Here is a 19,073-nt window from a genome sequence, read left to right on the forward strand (position 1 = left end):
GTCAAAATATTACCCCAGCTTTTACAGTGCTACAGAGGTGTTAACAGGTTTTTACTAGGAACACGCCTGTCTAGTAAGCGAAGCTTATATATAGTCTTTGGTTCAAAGGTGGGGTGGCGGAGTGGTTAGCACTTTCGCCTCGAAGCGAGAGGAGCCGGGTTCGATCCACCGTTGCCATACGTACTATAATTATGATACAAATACAATAATTTTGCATCATATTAATAAATGGTACTATTATTTTGAGAGTGTACTATATAGTACCAAAGTGTACCATATTTCCAACCTATTGTACTATAATGGTACTATTTTTATATTTAAATTATTTCTACTACTTAAATAATAAGTATTTCTTATTAACAATACATAAAATCGTCACCTGAAAGCAAAAACAACGTAACTTTATAATAATTAAAAGTATAGTTAAAGTTACGTGGTATTTGCTTTCAGTCGACGTTCAAGTGTTGCCAGAACAGTTATCTGCATGTTTTTCAACAAACACTATAAATTAAAAATGATTAATACTATTTTATTTTGGTACCATAAGTTATTTACCCTTTGTACAATAATTCGGTCAGAAACATCTGGCAACGCTGGTTCGATCCCAGCTTGTGGCACTGGGTGAAAACTCGGAACAACTAAAGGTCTATTCACACGAGCCAACTTTTTGATCCAACTAGATGAGTCAACTTTGAGTTGAGTAAACTAGTTGGTTCGTGTGAATAAAAGTTCGATGAGTTGATCCACCAAAAAAGTACGCGAGAAAAAAATGGATCACTGATCCATTTTTGCTGACTCAGCATTTTGATTTGAAAAGTTGGCTCGTGTGAAAAGGTCTTTACTCCTGCGTAGAGTTTGCAAGTTCTATGGGTTCAAGGGGTTTCCCCCCCCCCCCCGAGCTCTTCGGTTTCCCTTTCCATAAAAACTTGTAGGTTAACGGTAATAGTTAGTGTAGGGTGCTGTTGGCTCGAACGCGTGGCATGCAGGGCTTGCCACAACCCTCCTACGCATCGTAACCCGGCCATCCGAATTAATGGCTTTAAAAGTCGCTTGATGACTTAGGCCTAAGGTGGTGCCAAGGGTATTAGCCTAGCTGATTATTATTGTTGCCACAATATTTTCAAAATGAAATTATCCTGAGATTTTCCATGACCTTTATAAGAACTAAATTTCAATAGGTGTTTCTATAAAATACGATGGGTCACGTGTAAATATTTTACCTACGTCTCTAGCTATAGTTATTGAAGATAAGAGTGCGCACTCGAGTCGGTAAAGATTTTGCAATTTCAAGCCCACGTGCGAAACGTGCGTGCCAATAAAGTATTAAAAAACTTAAGCTCGTGAGAAAAACATTAATTTTATACTTTAAATTTTTCATTGTTTTATTTTTATTACTTAATAATGAGACTAAAAAAAAGTATAAAATAAATTTATGTTGTTAATTTTAAACAGTTTTTCACCAGAATGTTTAAGGAACCAAATAATAATCATAATTTATTACCGGACTATAAATCTTCAATTTTTTTTTAGAAAAATAGGATTATATTTCTAAAAATACAGGACTATTTTTTCAAAATTATAGGATTTTATAGGACTATATATTTAATTTTCTAACTTTACACATTTAAAAACAAAATCTATATTTAGTTAAATAAATCTTTGATTTTCACTTAAAAAATATAAACTATTTAACCATTTCATCACAAAATATACTAGTAGCTAACCATGTTAACAATAACAAAAGTATAGACTAGAATTAATTTGTATAGGAATTTATCCTATATCTAGCAATTTCACCGAGTGGCGGGATTTGAAATGGGCAAAATTTCAAAATTATAGGATTTTATAGGACTTTTTGGGGATTATGCTAAAAATATAGGTTTTTTTAGGAATTATAGTCCTGACCTCTAGGCGCCCAGCCCCTGATAGTAAAATTACCTTCATCAAATTAAAAGTAAATTTTTGTACGTTTTAAAAAAAAATTAAATTTCCTGATTTTGGCGTGGAAAATTTTAAAATTCATTCAATGCATATCCCAAATAAAAATTTATAATTGTTGATATTTCTTTCAATCTGTCAAGATTTTAATTCTGATAAAAAAATGGAACTACCGTTTTAAACTTAGGAGTCAAATAAAGATCAATATTTAAACCAAATTAAAATATTTATTTGAACTAAAATTACACCAAAAGCTGAAAAAGTTGATTTTTTTTAAATAAAAATCTAATTTAATTTTTTTAAATGTTTCATATATCTTTTTCTTGACAAATCGATTAATAATTTTAGCTGGAAGGTAAACTAAAATCAAAATTAATTAATAAATACGTTTAAGTAAAATAGATTAAAACAATATTTTTAATAAAATCACTGGATTTATATCAAAATGATAGAAGGCCTTTTCCAGGGCAGACGTCATTACGACCTTCAAACATCAAATTTCCCAACAAGTTCAACCACCCTGATACAATGTGTTAAACGGGCTTTAATATCTAATTTAATGTTAATATTTCCCCACATACATAATCCATAATTTAAGTAACCCCGTCAAAAGAGGAACCCAGTCAGATATATAATTAAAGGACCCTTGTACCAAAAGAACACGGGAAGTCCACGAAACTCCGTCTACATTAGAACTAATCAGATTTTAACACACTATTGGCATTTATTGATCTAAATGTGATTAAAAACTGATCAGAGGAGATAAGAAATTGGAAATAGAAATGCCAAATTGTATTGACCCAGAGGGGGGCTAAAATATTCCCCAAAAAATATCTTCACAAGATCTGCTAGGAAAATCCGAGACTAGCGATATATCTCAATAGCTTTTAAATTGAGTTCCACTGAACTTAAAGGTACCTAGAGGGGAGGGGAGGGGATATTAAAAGGGATTTTTGATATCTTAGTTAAGAGGTTAGCCGCTGCGGGGCGCCATAAGATGACTAACGTATGATGGATGACCCGTTATCGAGCCAGGATAAAACCGACACCCTGAACAGACACAAACAGTGATATTTTTTCTTTGCGATACCGTGATGGCAGGCGGGGCTCGGGCAGCTATTGACTGTGATGCCATTACGAGGAGCGACGTATAATTTGCTCGATGACAGCCTAGAAATCCCAAAAGATGGATCGGACAAAGTCATTTGCAAAGACATTGTCAAAAATCGCCCGTAACTCTTTGAACCAGCTAAGATCTAAGCTTTTCTTACCTACTTATTACAGTGGTAACACCTCCTATTTTATATAAACCGGGCTACGAAGAGTAACAATTTTTCACTTAAAACCTCGCTACTGGTATATAGATGGGAATATAATGGCTAATTACGTTATTTAAATCGTTGTTTATTATAATCAACCTACCAAGCGCCTTATTCCTAACAGGGTTTTCAAGCATTTTTTGCTCGAACTTATTTAGCAAAACAAATTTCTTTAAATGACGGTTTTCCAGTCATTGAAGAAACAGTCTTGCCAACAGGATTGGCAATTTTTTGATTTTTTAAACAAAAATCAATTTAATAAATATTTTTATTGTTATGGATTTTTAATGATTTTTTATTTTTATGGATTTTTATTTAAATCTGATTTTTATTAATTTTTTTTCATTTAAATCTGATTTTTTTTAATTAAAATTTCAAAGTTTTATATAATTTAGTATCATAATTTTACCTAAAACAAATATGTTTAAATTTTTTAAAGACTTAATCTATATATATGTATAATCATATAGAAGTTTTTTTTCTAAAACCTATTTTGGTACTTTACTAAACAAATTCGGCTGAATCCCCACCCACCGGTAGAACCCATTGATGCAACATTAGGTGGAAAGTACAAGAAAGATTATTTTTAAACCTAAATTATAGCAATTGGCGAGGTTTTTTCTTTTTCAAAAATACTATATAAAAATTGATTTAAATCAATGATTTCTTTTGAAAAAAAAACCATTAACTTAAATCTCGATTTAAATCAGCTAACCCTGCTTGTCAAGCATCGTGTGATGGAAAATGCCAGGTGGACTATAGTGTTGGAAAATAGTGGAAAATTCAGGCCTGGACGAATGTTTTACCACAGAATATTATAAAATAAAAAATATTTGAACACAGAAATTTCAGATTTGGGCTACTTAAGGCAAATATATATGAGTAGGAATGGTCAGATTCTGATTAACATAAGAGTAGTCTGTTAATGTTTTTGGAATAATTAATTCTAACATTGTAAGTTCGGTGTAAACTAAGACATTTTTACAATAAACTTCTTTAAAATTTAATTCCAATTACTTTTTTAAGCTTTGAAATGCAATTTTTCTTTATTAGCCACTTTTCCACTAAGGACTTATAATGCCTTTAGGTGGCCGGTGAAATAAATCTTTGATTTTCACTTGGAAACTATTTAACCATTTCATCACAAAAATATACAAGTAGCTAACCATGTTATCAATAACCTAAGTATAGACAAGAATGACTTGATATAGGAATTTATCCTATAGCTAAATCTAGTAATTTAACTGACAAGGAGACGACCCGAGGTGTAACGCACCGATTTAGTTCAAACTCGGGGGTTTGGTAGACCTTCATATAACTTGAAAAACCCTAAAGGGAATTTACTCAATGGGCAACCGTTTTGCCATGGCAACCCAAAATGTTTTTGACAACACAAAATCGAAATTTTCCCATTGAAAATAACATGGGAATCTGACCAGTTTTAAGGGTACCCCCCCCCCCCTTTAAAAATTTTAATTAATTTCGAACTATTTCATTATTTTTTTATTTATATTCTCAAAAATTAAAATTGGTCAGATTCCCATGTTATTTTCAATGGGAAAAATTCCATTTCGTGTTGTCAAAAACATTTTTGGTTGCCATGGCAAAACGGTTGTCTATGGAGACATTTCCCTTTAGGGTTTTTCAAGATACATGAAGGTCTACCAAACCCCCGAGTTTGAACAAAATCGGTGCGTTACACCTCGGGTCGTCTCCTCATGAGTGGCGGGATTTGAAACAGGCAAAATATCAAAATTATAGGATTTTATAGGACTTTTTGCTAAAAATAAAGGATGTTATAGGACATTTCTGAAAATATAGGACTTTATAGGACCTCGGCGGACCCTGGAATAACGTTCTTTTTGTCACGGTTTCTTGTTTTTCGAGTGAAATAATTATTTAACACCTAGATGTCGCTATTGGTTCTACTTCAAAAGATTTTCATTTTTACCGCGCGCTATTTGAAACGATATTTTTCTTTAAAATCATGTTTTCCTCGCGGGATTTAAAAGCGTTTAGCCTAAAGGTCGGTTTAGGCGCGCTTGCCGTTACTGCGATGTCATTCAGGTCGTGGATAAGCGAGCAAAAAGCTAAATTAAAATTAACGAGGAAAAGATTAAAACGACCATTCCAAAATTCCCAATCAAATTGCGGCTCAGTTCAAAATCAAAAGACAGAAATTTCAAACCAGGAATCAAAATTTTTGAAAATTAACGGTAATACTGAACAAATGGACCAAATGTTGAAGAATGTAAAGAAGGTTAATTAGCTTTTTGACCAAAGGAACGAACTGCAAAGATTTACCGAAGACCATCAACATATCGAGTAAACCGAAATGGTTCCCGTCGCCGGAGCATACCTCAGCTTGCGTCTCAATCCAGGGAAAGGTGCTACTGGGAAACCAACATTGGTCGGACAGCGCTAAGAAATCTGGGTCCAAAAAACAGTCTATAACAGAATTTACAACGTACGATCCACCAGCTACAAGTAGTTACCACAACAAGAAAAGCGATTTGGATCAAACGATACCCAAGACACTCTCGCGTAGTTCAAATAAAACGTTTCAGTCAGCACCAGAGGACAAGGTTCTACAGAAAGAAACGGTTTATTTGGATAAAGGCATCAAATCAAAGGCATCCGGGTATCAGGCTGACAACGAATTATCCTCTTTTAAGGACACCAAGGTCAAAGACGTTCCTGAATCAACTAAAAAAATGGACAAACCAGAGGAAATTGCTAAGAGCGTTACAACCACCGAAACGGTACATTTTGACTAAGGCATCCGGGTATCAGGCTTACAAAGAATTATCCTCTTTTAAGGACACCAAGGTCAAAGACGTTCCTGAATCGACTCAGAGATTCGACCAAAAGGAAGAAATTGCTAAGAAAAATAACGAATTTCGGAACATTTACAAAACTAGGGTAATAAAGGAGAAAATTGATTTAGGAAATGGACATTCTGAAAATGTCGTGAAGACGTATAACTATAAACAAGAACCAAGTACCGAGGCTACCCAGAACACATCCGATTCTTTAGGTAGTTTCGACGAAGACACGGATGAAATTAGTAGCCACGACGATGAAATATCGAAACTTCACAGTTTCTTTGACCATTTAGATTTTGAATGCAAAACCAATATCGTCAACGAAAACAAGAAAAGAAGCTTATCGTCATTTTTTGGAACCGACGACCAAAAAGCCAATTTCCAAAACGAAAAGACAAATTTGGAAAATTCCAGGGTTACCACCGTGACTCGACAACTGATCGAAAATGCGAATTACACCTCGACAAAAAAGGAAGTGATTCGAGAAATTCACCGAGACGACCAAACGGTCTCCTACGAGAAACGGACGACGAAGAAAGTGGTCTTTCATAATGTACCTCCCAAAACGAATGAAGAAACTACGGTCGTCAAAGAAGTGGCCTCGGACCACGAGAAACGGGAAGCGACATCAGCCCACCAGAACAAGGAAGCGACGTCAGCCCACCAGAACAAGGAAGCGACGTCAGCCCACCAGAACAAGGAAGCGACGTCAGCCCACCAGAACAAGGAAGCGACGTCAGCCCAGGTGAAACGGGAACTTAGAATTGGCGATCACCAAACTCCATGTGAAAGTGGTGACAACGACCAAATTCATCCCAACAATGTCGATGGCCAAACTAAACCGAAAGAAATTGCGAATCCAGTTTCCATCGAGCATAGTGAAAATTTAAAGCCTTCAAACTATTTAATTGGGGATCAAGTACCTAAGACCGAGAATATTACTGACACTAAAAACAGTACTGACGATGCAGCTACTGAAAAACTGCTAGACTCAAATAAGAGACTTGAAATAGAAGACATGATGTCTTTAACGAAAGGAATGGAGGAAAGGTATGACGCCATTAACAATGGAAGTAAAGTCACTGACACAGAAACAAATGAGAAGAATTGCTATCATAGTCAATTTAGCGATACTAACATCAGTATACTAACGAAATCCCAACCACGCAACGAGGAACTTTCCAGTTGGCCACAAATCGCCAATCAACTGGCCAACATTACGCATCTTCAAATGAATGATACTTCAGTGATTCTTACCAGCGGTGGCGTGTGTTTGAACGAACCTTCAACCTACGAGCTATGTAGACTGATGATGAGATTTCAACCTAGAAAAAATGAATGGCAATTCTACGGGTTGATACCTAAGCCCCGGATCCACCACGGAATGGTACACCTCGATGGAAAAGTGTTTATCATTGGAGGGAAAAATCCTTCCAAAATGAGACGCAACAGGATGGCAGTCAGTAAGAGAGTTTACAGTTTGCATATCCATGATAATAGCTGGACCAAAAAATGCAGCATGAAGGAAGCGAGAGCTTGTTTCGGGGTCGTCGTTTTAAATGATAAAATCTACGTCATTGGGGGCATTGATGGGAATGGCAAACTACTGCAAACTGCTGAATGTTACGATGCAAACAATGATAGCTGGGTACCAATCCACTCCATTCCTTTCCCGTGTAAGAATATGGCCTCAGTTGCCCACCAAAATTCCATCTTTATATTCGGAGGTATAATATATTTCTGATATTACTTAAAGGGGCTACTTGTTTACGGTTATAGATTTCTTTCGGTTTTTCATGTAGGTATGACAAACACATCAGAAGCGACTAGTACGCCAGTAACCAATGAGCTAGCTGAAATTATACCTTATGTTTTGAAATATGAAGTGAACAAAAATTTATGGATCACACGCAAACAATTAAAGCACCCAAGAGCTTGTTCCTCAGCCCAAGTTGTTGACGGTCGTATTTTGCTTTGTGGAGGCTGTGAAACAGTTAGAAATGGCGAGGAAAGCTACATTCAGAGTTTATATAAGGTAGATACTTATAATGATGTATTGGATTCGTGGGAAACCAAGTTAATGCTAAGCCACCCCCAACATTCACCAGCTACAATTTCTACTGGGTCTAGCCTTTTTGTGTTTGGGGGAATCAATAATTTGACAAAAAATGTGTATAAACAAATGGAAATTATAGTTGGAGATATCCCTGATAACAAATATCATTCAGAGCTTTCAAACTTTTGCCATCCGAGTCCGTTACCAATATCATTAGCGGGTATTCAAGCCAGTTGTATACCAATGCGTAAATTAACCCACAGAAAAGATTTCCATAAATTTGTGAAATATTACTACAAAATAAAGACCCTAAATTGAATGTACACTCGGTTTAAATAAATAGTCTTAAATAAAATACAAAACGATATCATATAAAGCAGCTCTTAAACTTGGCGCACACGAACCTATAGCCCTATTTTTGATAAGATTTACGTAGAGTAGAAGTAAACGAAACTTACCTCAAGGCACCAGAAATGCTATGCCGCACAACCACGCTCGAATCAACTAACAGTGGAGCTGCAATTTTGATAATATCGAGACTGAGAAGGTCCGCTAACGCTTCCTTATCATCAACCAGAAGAGAGACAGCATTTGCCCCACATTCTTTATCCTCAACTCTCGTGCTTTGAAGCTGAAATCCAATAATTAATTTTAAACAATAGAATCTCAGGCATTTAAAAAAAGGTCCACAAAACAGCCTTTACCTTTTCAATAGCTATCTGCACACGGGTTAAAGACCGGCTGTTAGATGCGCCAAGGCTTACTTCGGCCTCTTCAAGGTCTTCCTCCTCTATACTACTCACACTTTGAAGTCCAGTCGGAGCAGGAACTCGATTTTTACGTTTCTTATTCTTAGTTTTACCCATTTTCAAAGATAATTTTAAATATTTTTCAACTATAACTGACAAAAACAAAGTAAAAACTATGGCACACACGTGGGTAAATTACAACACGTTGCGTCGATAGGTGACGACCGACCGTAGATAATCTACGAAAAATAATTTTTGTTTTGGTGCTGAAAATAAGCCGGGAAAAAAATTGAGTTTAATTTCGCGACTCAGACTATCAGCGCTATTAATATATTAAAATTAATATTTTTGGTTATAATGTAAAGTATTTTTATTGTTTAAATACAAAAATACTCACAGAAAATCAATTTTCGTCAATAACACTTGAGAAATTCATAGATGGCAGACTGATCTCAACAGGATAGGAAAATCGTCTTCCTGGCAGCACTGCATTTAAAAAAACCGCGAAAATCAAAATTATCGATAGGCAGTTTTCAATTGAAATGCGATGAGATTTACTCGTTAATGAAAAAAATAACTGTTTAACACCTAAAATTTCATACTTTTATTTATTTTGAAGTACAAAAGGTTTTGGTTTTTTAACTTTCTATCGAACATAAGTCGTCAAAATATTGGACCCATTTATAAACAAGCTTCCGCCATTTTTCATTGAGGATTTTTACTTTTTGTTTTTATTAACAATCATAATTAAAGTACCAGGGAGGTATACAATTTTCTTAAAAAATAAATACGGTTTCACCTGAAAAACCTTGCCAAAAAATGAGACTTAATTCCTCCCATACGTACATTTTATAATTCTGAAATCTACAACTTCTCCTCGTAAAAAAATAATTATAAAAAAAGAACAATAAAAATTGTATGGTAATTAAAATAAATTGGCCAAATTTTACGCCCAGAAAAATAAAAATAAATTATCCAGTATTCCCTTAAAACATTATACAAAACCCAGTATAATACAATGAAAATTAAAAATTATACAAAATTCCGAACCTTAATCTTTGAAAAACAAATAGTGTATCTTCGAAATAAATAATAAACTCGTTGGGAACGGGGCTTTCCCGGAGGCTACTTACGTTTAAATACAAATCCAAGATTATTCAAATGTTTCGTAACTTATATTGGCTAAAAACGTTCGAAGGCCACCTGTAAACGTTTAATTCATAGCAAGAAAAAAACTTTAAAATACTGTAGTAGCCTTTTAGATGAAAACGAATACTGATAAATCTGTTATTTTTATTTGAAAAATTTAAAAAGTTGAACACGATAATTTTCTTCTCGAATATAGGGAAATTTATTTTTCCCTTACAATTAAAGACAAACATTTTGGCAACGCGCGTTATTTTTTATTAGATTTTGAGCGTTTTTTTCGTGATGAAAAATTAAAGGAGTCATCGATATAGGCCTACTATATTACTCTAAATGATTGTGCTTCGGCGTTTATAATTACATAGTCTTTTTGTTTTTGTTCGAAAATATACTTTACAAGGAAATACAATTCCGGTAATTATCACGGAAAAGGGTTGGGAACAAACAAAATTACAATTTTAACGATGTGTAGTTCTATAGAAAACCAATTCGGATTAAGGTGTACAGTTTACGTAGCACCAAATTAATTATTCGGAGGAGCACCTGCTAAAGACAAGACACTGCCGAGGCTTAAGTCACAGTTTTTATTATATCTATCAGAATCGTTATTCCGTCCTCGAAGCTTGGTCAAGGTCGGACGAAGGTCGCGGCGGTTCGCTTACAACCGGCACGGATTCCTCCATAGCTTCCGGAACTTCCGGTTGGATTTTTTCACTCTCGTTATCGCTAATTTCGGTCGGGACAATTTGTTTAACGGAATCTCTACCGGAAGAAGAGGTGACGCTACATTGTCCCGGGGAATTGGTAGGTGGGCCTATTTCGTCCGCCTGTTCCATGGGTTCTTCGGTGAGTTTCGACGTGGATACGTCGTGGAAGATACGCAAATGCTCTTCCAATTGGTCAGAGCGTTCGAAAAATTCCACGCAAACGGGGCAGTTAAATTCGAATGATTTCTGATGAACTTCGGCCTGGTGCAAACGCAACAGCTGCACCGTGCTGAAGGCGCCCGGGCACGATTCGCACTTGGCCGTCGTTGCAGACGGCTCTTCGGTGGAATGGTTTAGCTTAATATGTTCCTTTAACCTGGATCGCCTCGCGAAAGTTTCTTGGCAATGCTGGCACGCGTAAGACTTGGAACCGCAATGTAGTTTATAGTGAGCTCGGCGGTTTTCTCTGTGAGCGAAGCGTTTTCCGCAGAGGGGACAAGCGTAGGGTTTCCCCTCCTCGTGCTGTTTCATATGGTTACTTAAGTTTTTGGAATGACTAAAGCGTTCGTGGCATTCGGGACACTCGTATTGGCGTTCTTGAGACGGTTTACCGCCTTCTTTGTCATCGGCGTTGTCCAACTCTTCGCCGTGAACGCTGAAAAAGTGGTCCTGCATTTCGTGGGAAGTGTGGAAAGACATGGGACAAAGAGAGCATTTTAAAGGTCCTTCCGTCGACGCTTCGCCGAGAGACGGTGACTCGCTTCTGGCTAAATGGTGCTTCTTCCGGTGATTCAACAAGTTATTGGCGCTGCTAAAGTTCTCCGCGCATTCGTCGCACGAAAAAGTCGGTTCGACCACCGGCGGTTTCTCATCCGTCTCCATCGAGACGTGATTATCGTGCAAGTAAGAATGGTGGTCCAACTCGGCTCTGAAGAAGAAACGCTGATGACATCGGTCGCAATCGTAAGGGCGAGCGTTCAAACCGTGCTCCCACATGTGCTTTTGAATGGCGTGCGGGGATGTGAATATCGTGCTGCACAAGTAGCACGTGTAGCTGGAGCACCCTTCGAAGGTATGTTCGATCAAGTGACACTGGAGTTTGGACGGCGAATCGAAGACGCGTTGACACAGTCGGCATTCGTGCTCGGTACCCTCTTGCAGAACGTGCGTCGTGACGTGTTCCGTTATCTCGGCTTCCGATCCGAACGAAATTTGGCATTTGATGCATTGATACGTCTTGTGGTGCTGCGTCACTCTGTGTGATTCCAATTCCGATAGGGATTCGAATTTCACCTGACACTCGAGACATCTCAGATCGCTCGGAGAACCGCGATCGTTAGAAACCGTCGCCGAATCCCGAATCGAACTGGAAGCGGCGACTAAGGCGCCCACGGCGGCGCTTTTGGAATGAAAACAGTCCTTGCACATGTAGGTATGGCCGCAATCCTGTTTGCCAGTTATGATTAAATGGTGGGATTCGAAGCGACGCGCGCAAACGCAGCAGGAAAACAGCAAATCGCCCACCACGGGGGCTTCACCCAACACCTTTTGCAAGTGGAATTTAGCGTGCATTTGAACTTCGACGTCCGACGCTAGTGACTGACGACATATGACGCAAGGAAACGGCCAACCATTTTGGGCATTACCACCGTTACCTTGATTGTTATGCTGTTGGAAATGGGAGTAAAATTGCTCTTCGGTCTTCAACGAAGAACGACAGACGAAACACGAGATACCCGACACGAGTTTGCAATGCGTTAGTTTGTGTTCGGCAAGAGTGGTCGCCGAAGGGCAGATCTCGTCGCAAATGTTGCATTTGTGCTTACTGGGGCTGACCGTATGCGCTTTCATATGATTCTCCAATTCGGTTCGCGATTTGCAAGACTCGCTGCAGTAGGCGCAATACAGAGACAAGGTCGTTTGCCCGGTTCGCTGAGAACCGGAAGTACGTATGTTGTGAGCTTGACGCCTATGATTCGCCAAGGCATTTTCCGAAGGGAACGTTGAATCGCAGATATCGCATTTCAGTTCTTTCCTACTGCCCGGAGATACCGCGCTCTCTTCCGGTTGATTGTCGCTACGAGACCTACTTTTCAAACTTAGGTTCTGAGCCAGTTCCGTCGTTGTTGACGCCGACGTGGTTGCTTTTTCGGTACCGATACCGTTGACGCTCGCGGTGTCCTTGGATCTACCGCCAGTCAGGGACTCGCCGGAATGTCTCGTTTGTAAATGTTTATCCAACAAGAATTCCACGTGAAAGGCTTCGTCGCAAAAGGAACAAGCGAATGGCTTCTTATGCGTCGCCGCGTGTAGCTGAAGTTGCAATTCGTTCGAGAAACTTTGATCGCAAAGTAAGCATCGAAATGGTTGAGCTTGGTTCTTGGCTTGCATCAAATGAACCACGCGAACGTGAACCTGAATAAAGTAAACAAATAGGCGAAACAAAAATTTAAAACTTATTCTTTAATGTCAAGGGCTTAGCTCGAATCATACCTGAAACTCCATGAGGGTCCTGAAGACCGAAGCGACGCAGGTTGTGCATCGAAACAGCCGGCACTCGTTACTGTGGGCGACGGCGAAATGAACCTGAATGGCTACTTTAGACTCGAAGAGTTCCTTGCAGAGGGTACACCTGTACAGGTGAAAGGCGTGCATATCCAGCAAGTGTTTTTGCAAATCGTCCGCTTTGTTGAACAGTTTCATGCAACTCTGACAACCATATTCAGTCGTCGTTGCCAAGTAATGGTTCACCAAGTGAGCGTCCAGACCGTCCTCGCTCGTGAAATCCTCCTCGCATTCTGGGCAGGTGAACTTAAGTACCACCGAATCCAAATGAGTCTTTAGATGAGAACGGAACGATTCGAAATCCTGAAAAACACCGGTTAATCACTCCTTAATAACGCGTAATCACTCTACCGGAAATGTTCGAAATTGGAAACAGTAATTACCTGGAATCCGGCACTGCATTGCGAACACAGCAAGGTTCCTGGGTGTGGAAAGTGCGAGGCTGAAGAGGTCCCGTTGAAAATACTCGACTCCGTTTGCAATCTGGACTTCCTGTCCGCCTTTTCCTCAGGGCTCCCTTTACCATTGACCATAGCCGTCTTGGAATCGTTACCGGGTGATTCCGACGCCCTGTTTCTCCTCTCCGGACTCTTGGACTTGCGTCTGTCAGTCCTACTCGACCTTCCTCCACCACCGCCACCATCGGGGTTACCCTCGTGAATGGTGCGTACGTGATCGGCTAGACTCTGTGAATTGTTGAAGGCCATAGTACAGTGCGTACAGAAAACGGGCTCTCCCCTGTTCTTGCTTCCCAAGTCACCGAAACTATGTACGCCCAGAGTGTGTTTTTGTAGAGCGTGAACGCTGGAAAACCTCAAGGTACAGTACTCGCAAGGGTACATGGTGGAGTTTCCGCTTTTGGAGGAACTTCCGGAGCTTCGGAGCTGCGAAACGGAAGTGGGCGTCGTAAGCACGCTGGGACTCGGAGGAGAGTTCCCGTTACGAGGCAAGACGGGGACGTGGATGGCTTGGACGTGAAGGTGGAGGGCCTCCAGAGTGGGGAAGTCCGCTTTGGAACAATAACCGCAGGTCAATTTGGAAGGCAGGGGAGCCGTTAGTCTCGCGTCCAGCAACGGCGATCTGTACATGGGCGGGTCCTTGGAGGACAGACCATTCATTATTGGAACGTGACAATCGTGAATCAGCTGGAATTTGGAAAATAGAAACGTTAAGTGGGCTAAGCAATGTCCATTTTGTCATCGTATCAAAAGAAAGTCATTAAGGATTTAGGGTAGCAACATTAAGAGCCCATTATACGTTAGGGAAATAATTCTCTAGACAGTACAAGTAAAGTCGTAGCAAAATACTTAGAACAGGGAGAATGAATATGTCGAGATTATTTTTAGCGTTTCTCCGATTCCACCCGTTGGGGCCCCCGGTATGCTCCTCCGCTTTAATAAAATCAAATAATACTGCAATCTCATTGGTTCTTAAAAATTACGTTTTTCGACGCGATTAACGCTGCTGCGAGGACGCAAAAAATAAGACCGCCTCCTTTTTCCTCCCCCCCCCCTTAGCGTGACGGGGTTAGGGCCTCAACGTGTCCGTCGATAGTCTCGACATATTCATTCTCCCTGAGTATAAATAAATACATTCTTGGAAGTATAAAAAGAGTATCGTAAATTCATAATTTTTCTCAGCCGTTACAACTTAAACTAAATGTGGTCACTATATGTAATATAATCATTATAATATAATATAATCATAAAAATTACGTCACTTCTAGCTTCTTCAGCCTTACTGATGGGAAACGGAAGTTATAGTTAAAGATCTACAGTTTAGTTTCCACGTTAGCCTTTTTAATAGCGCAAGGTGCCAAGGATTATAACAATTTTTTCACTTCTGGGTCCCCTAATTGTATATTTCGTGTGAAACAAGATCTCATTGAAATTGTTTCTATGGAAATGTTATGTAATAATAATAATAATCAGCAATAAGGCACCACCTTAGCCCTAAGTAATCAAGCGACTTTTAATGTCTTTAATCAGGTGGCCGGGTTACAATGCGTAGGAGGGTGGTGGAAAGACCTTCATGCCATGCGAGACAACAGCTCCCTACACTAACTATTACCGTTATCCTCAACAAGTTTTTTATGTAGGGTTGTTAATTTTCCGGAAAAATAAAATGCGGAAAAATTTCCAGAAAATTTTCCGGAAAATTTTCCGCATATCGGAAAAATAAAAAATTTAAACATAAATTACTTTTCAAGGGTTTTTAATGTTTTAAACTTTTTATCGATTTAAAATTACTAATATCAGTAAACATACTACAAAACATTAATAGTGTTACATTGTTAATCCGTTTAAATTAGTCTAGAGGTTTAGTTTTACTTTTAGATTAGAAAAAATGAGGTGAAAATGCCGCTTTATTTAAATTTGCAAACGTTTTTAATATTTTTCGGAAAAATACGGAAAATTTTCCGGAAAAAAGGCCTCGGTAATTTTCCGGAAAATTTTCCGACTTACAACACTATTTTTATGTAAGGGGAAAACGAAGAGCTCGGGGGAAAACTCCTTAAACCAACGCGGTTAAACTCAACGCGGAAGGAGTAGTTCCGAGATTTCACATAGTGTTGGGATCGAACCGGGCTCTTCTGGCTGCGAGGCGAAAGTGCTAACCACTCCGCCACCCCAATGTAGGTTACATACGCTATCACTTTACGACTAATCAAAACTACTTTTTGAAGGCAATATTCTACACGTTTAACCTCCTCGTAATATTTACAAACGGCGACGTTGGCGACCCAATTACTACCCCAAGTTTGGCCGACCTGGCCCACCGTTTCAAGATAAGTTAACTCCCTCTTACGACGAACAATGTAAGAAAATATTAGCCGAGTTAAACTCTCTCGAGACAACTGACACGAGAATAAAAATATAAGCGCATAAAACCTTTCACAGAGTTTAATCGATGGTATAATTAGAGAGAAAAAGATATCGCTTGGAGAATATTTATGGTTCTAGAAAACTGACTGACTCTCGCTCTTTAAAAGATAGGGTTATATTACGCCTTACCTCGGGGCATATCGGTTATACGCTGGCCACCTTAATACCAGACAGATAAGAGACCCGAGCATCTTTATGGGACTTAAAAAACCATTAGTTAGGCTGGTGAAAAATCAAAGGCAAAATTCGAACGTGCTTCAAATTTAAATACTAAGATATAGATTGGACAAAAACATTATTCCGAGAGTCTAGTGTCGGCCGCCGAATCAAGTACAAATCGTAATTTAATTCATCGAATAGGATACGTCCGTTTAAAAACATAAAGGGCTTAAATTTAGATTCGCTAATGAATTGAGGTTTATTATCTGCCACCCCGACGTTGCTGATTTGCCTTTCCTCGGGCCAAATAAACCAGGGATTCGTCGCGTATTACCCAGAGCAGTCCCAAATATTTGACTCCTTACCAGCTCATGGGTATATACATTTCCAAGTTTGCTCAAAATATTTGTCACGACGTTTACAAATTATGTATAAGTAATTGGAATGGGTTTACCAAATATGATAAACTTTGAAATCAAAAATCTTTTACATTCAGGGTTTTAGAAAAAAAACGGCTTTTTTTTAAATAAAAAAACCGTGTGGTTTAAGCCGGTTAAAACCACTAATAAAAAAATGGTCAAATTGCTTATACCTAGCTCTAATTTCTTCGAAAACGCTCAAATTGACCGATTTCAAAATTACGTTTTTGCGCGTGACAGTACCTTTATATTGTGAAGTATAGCAGGCTTATTTACATGCTTTTATACCTTAAGATGGCGGCGAATTTTCAAAATGAATTTTAAGCTCCCACAATTGCTCATATCTAGCCCTCACTACTTCGTGAGACGACGTAGCAGACGACAAAAAAGTGAAGGTTAAGTTTTAGTTTCGTTTTGGAAACTCCGCGACCAATCCTTACAAACGTCGATAACTAAAACAAATTTTAGCTCCACGACAAATACTTACAAACGTCGATAACTAAAACAAATTTTTGCTCCACGACAAATCCTTACAGACGTCGATAGCTAAAACTAATTTTAGTTCCGCGACAAATCCTTACAAACGTCGATAGCTATAACTAATTTTAGCTCCGCGTCAAATATTTACCAACGTCGATAAACCAAACAATTTTAGTTCCGCGTCAAATCCTTAAAAACGTTGATAGCTAAAACAAATTTTAATATCTGCACGACAAATGTAAAAAATCAACATTCCAACAACGCACGGTCGACTAACCAGCCGATAATTAAATTTACTCAATTTAATTTAGGAATCAGCCCGGAGCAAAAAAAGGATTGAAATAATATATCTATGAATTAATTTAGTCGGTGAATAATATCGGCGGGTGACATTCAACAAGGAGAAATATTGAAATGCCCGAAACTAGAAATGTCCGCGGAAAGGCGGGACTGAGCGAGTGGTTCATTGAATATTAATCGGAAACGCATAATCGAATCAAATCGGAATTAGTATCGGTGCTAGAAAAACTACGTGTATTAAAAAGAGTCGTACAACCGCTGCCTGTGGGTTTCACAAGAACGAGTTTTAACTTTCCGATCGGGAATTCGCCGCCAAGTATCAATGACGAAATTGACCACTTTAGCGCCAGGGGCATCAAATACCATAAAGGTGATATTTTTTCATATCAATATTGAATAATACGAATACAGGGTGTTTGAAGATTTCGGACTATAGTTTACCGGTACCCAACGTCAATTTTTAGCTTCGAATTTATTTGTATAGCGGCTAAATAAATATTTAGGGGATTAAAACTTCTAGTTGACCAGGTTTCTTAAACTACTTCAGAGCTCATAATTTATTAACTTATCACTTAAGCTCGTAGGGAAAATTCATTATGTTAATTATGCCTTGTAAAATAGTTAGTTTTAAGTACAATTTTAAAGTTGTGATTTTATGTTACTGTGGAAATAACATTTACAATCTGCATTCTGAAACAATGACTAACATTGACCGACCATTCTTAATATTTTTATTAAAATTTACGGTAAGCCATTCGTAAACTGCGTGGTTATTGGTTTAAAAGTTATAAATATTATTTTCAAAACCGTTACATAAGTAGCTTTTATTTAGCACTTTGAAAATTATTCAGGTTTTCAAATTACAAAACAAATTTGACACAAATACACTAGCGTGTTCAATGAGACAAAATTTGTTCAAAAAGTATATCACACTATTCGGGCAAATAACTAAAAATGTGTAGCTCTGTATTTAAAAGTTTCCAAATTTGAATCAGACCATACACGACATTTAAGTTGAAGTTCCTTATTTCCGATACAATCAAATTTACTGTGCACGTTTACATAAAGGAGGCTATTCACACATTTACCCAAAAAAAACGATTTTAGTTAAAGGGTGTTAGTGGTTGGAATGAGTATCACCCTGTACAAAGATTTGGAAAAATTTCCTCAAATAAGAAAACTCTTGATAAGTGGAATCTGTGACAGGCTGCAATTTGCTTAGAGCGCGCGTCGTCAAAAACGAACTTCTGCATATGTTCCGCAACTTTGCTGCCGAGTCGCCTACACACGCTTTAAAACGCGAATCAATATATTATTTGTACGTTGCTGGGAATACGAGGAAGACAACGTCAAAATGATATCATGCTCGTACAATGGACAACAGGACCAGTGGTTGACTGGACAAAGAACGGCGCGCGTTGTTGGACGGCAAATCGCTTCTACTCCTACTGTTTACCACCTCTTTTCCGGGAACTGCCTGTACAGAGATTTATAAGGACATAAAGGAGTTGACACTATTTTAAAT

The 19,073-nt window shown here is 38.3% G+C and overlaps 2 protein-coding genes across 4 annotated transcripts in view; one reads left to right on the forward strand and one right to left on the reverse strand.

The window, feature by feature from the left end:
• Positions 1-5,237: 5,237 nt before the first annotated feature.
• Positions 5,238-8,502, forward strand: LOC149951840 (uncharacterized). Of its 3 annotated transcripts, none has more exons than XM_090168286.1 (5): positions 5,238-5,473; positions 5,541-5,860; positions 5,933-6,019; positions 6,078-7,809; positions 7,885-8,502. In XM_090168286.1, the coding sequence occupies exons 1-5, from the start codon at positions 5,245-5,247 to the stop codon at positions 8,454-8,456; spliced, it is 2,940 nt and encodes a 979-aa protein (XP_090024412.1). In that variant the 5' UTR covers positions 5,238-5,244; the 3' UTR covers positions 8,457-8,502. The 3 variants fall into 3 exon arrangements, with proteins under 3 accessions (XP_090024412.1, XP_090024413.1, XP_090024411.1); XM_090168287.1 differs by having other exon boundaries at positions 5,239-5,473; positions 5,541-6,019; positions 6,078-6,294; positions 6,376-7,809; positions 7,885-8,501; XM_090168285.1 differs by having other exon boundaries at positions 5,239-5,473; positions 5,541-6,019; positions 7,885-8,501.
• A 502-nt stretch (positions 8,503-9,004) lies between these two features.
• Positions 9,005-19,073, reverse strand: part of L (zinc finger protein Lobe) — a 155,558-nt gene continuing 145,489 nt past the window's right edge. Inside the window, exons 6-10 of the mRNA XM_090169687.1 lie at positions 13,689-14,450; positions 13,234-13,608; positions 9,490-13,155; positions 9,285-9,373; positions 9,005-9,153 (exon numbers count right to left, since the gene is read on the reverse strand). Of these exons, the coding sequence (XP_090025813.1) occupies positions 10,639-13,155; positions 13,234-13,608; positions 13,689-14,450 (3,654 nt within the window). The 3' untranslated portion in view covers positions 9,005-9,153; positions 9,285-9,373; positions 9,490-10,638. The remainder of the gene's footprint in view (positions 9,154-9,284; positions 9,374-9,489; positions 13,156-13,233; positions 13,609-13,688; positions 14,451-19,073) is intronic.

Source organism: Leiobunum rupestre, chromosome 3, assembly GCF_980474605.1.
Source record: "Leiobunum rupestre chromosome 3, qqLeiRupe1.1.hap1, whole genome shotgun sequence".
NCBI classification, from domain to species: domain Eukaryota; kingdom Metazoa; phylum Arthropoda; class Arachnida; order Opiliones; family Sclerosomatidae; genus Leiobunum; species Leiobunum rupestre.

Excerpts from the sequence above, each read along its gene's own strand:
- LOC149951840 (XM_090168285.1), top strand. The coding sequence starts at position 5,245 with ATGTTTTCCTCGCGGGATTTAAAAGCGTTTAGCCTAAAGGTCGGTTTA. Across the intron at positions 5,474-5,540 it reads AAAATTTTTGAAAATTAACG|GAACGAACTGCAAAGATTTA; the intron begins GTAATACTGAAC and ends TTTTGACCAAAG. Across the intron at positions 7,810-7,884 it reads TTCCATCTTTATATTCGGAG|GTATGACAAACACATCAGAA; the intron begins GTATAATATATT and ends TTTTTCATGTAG.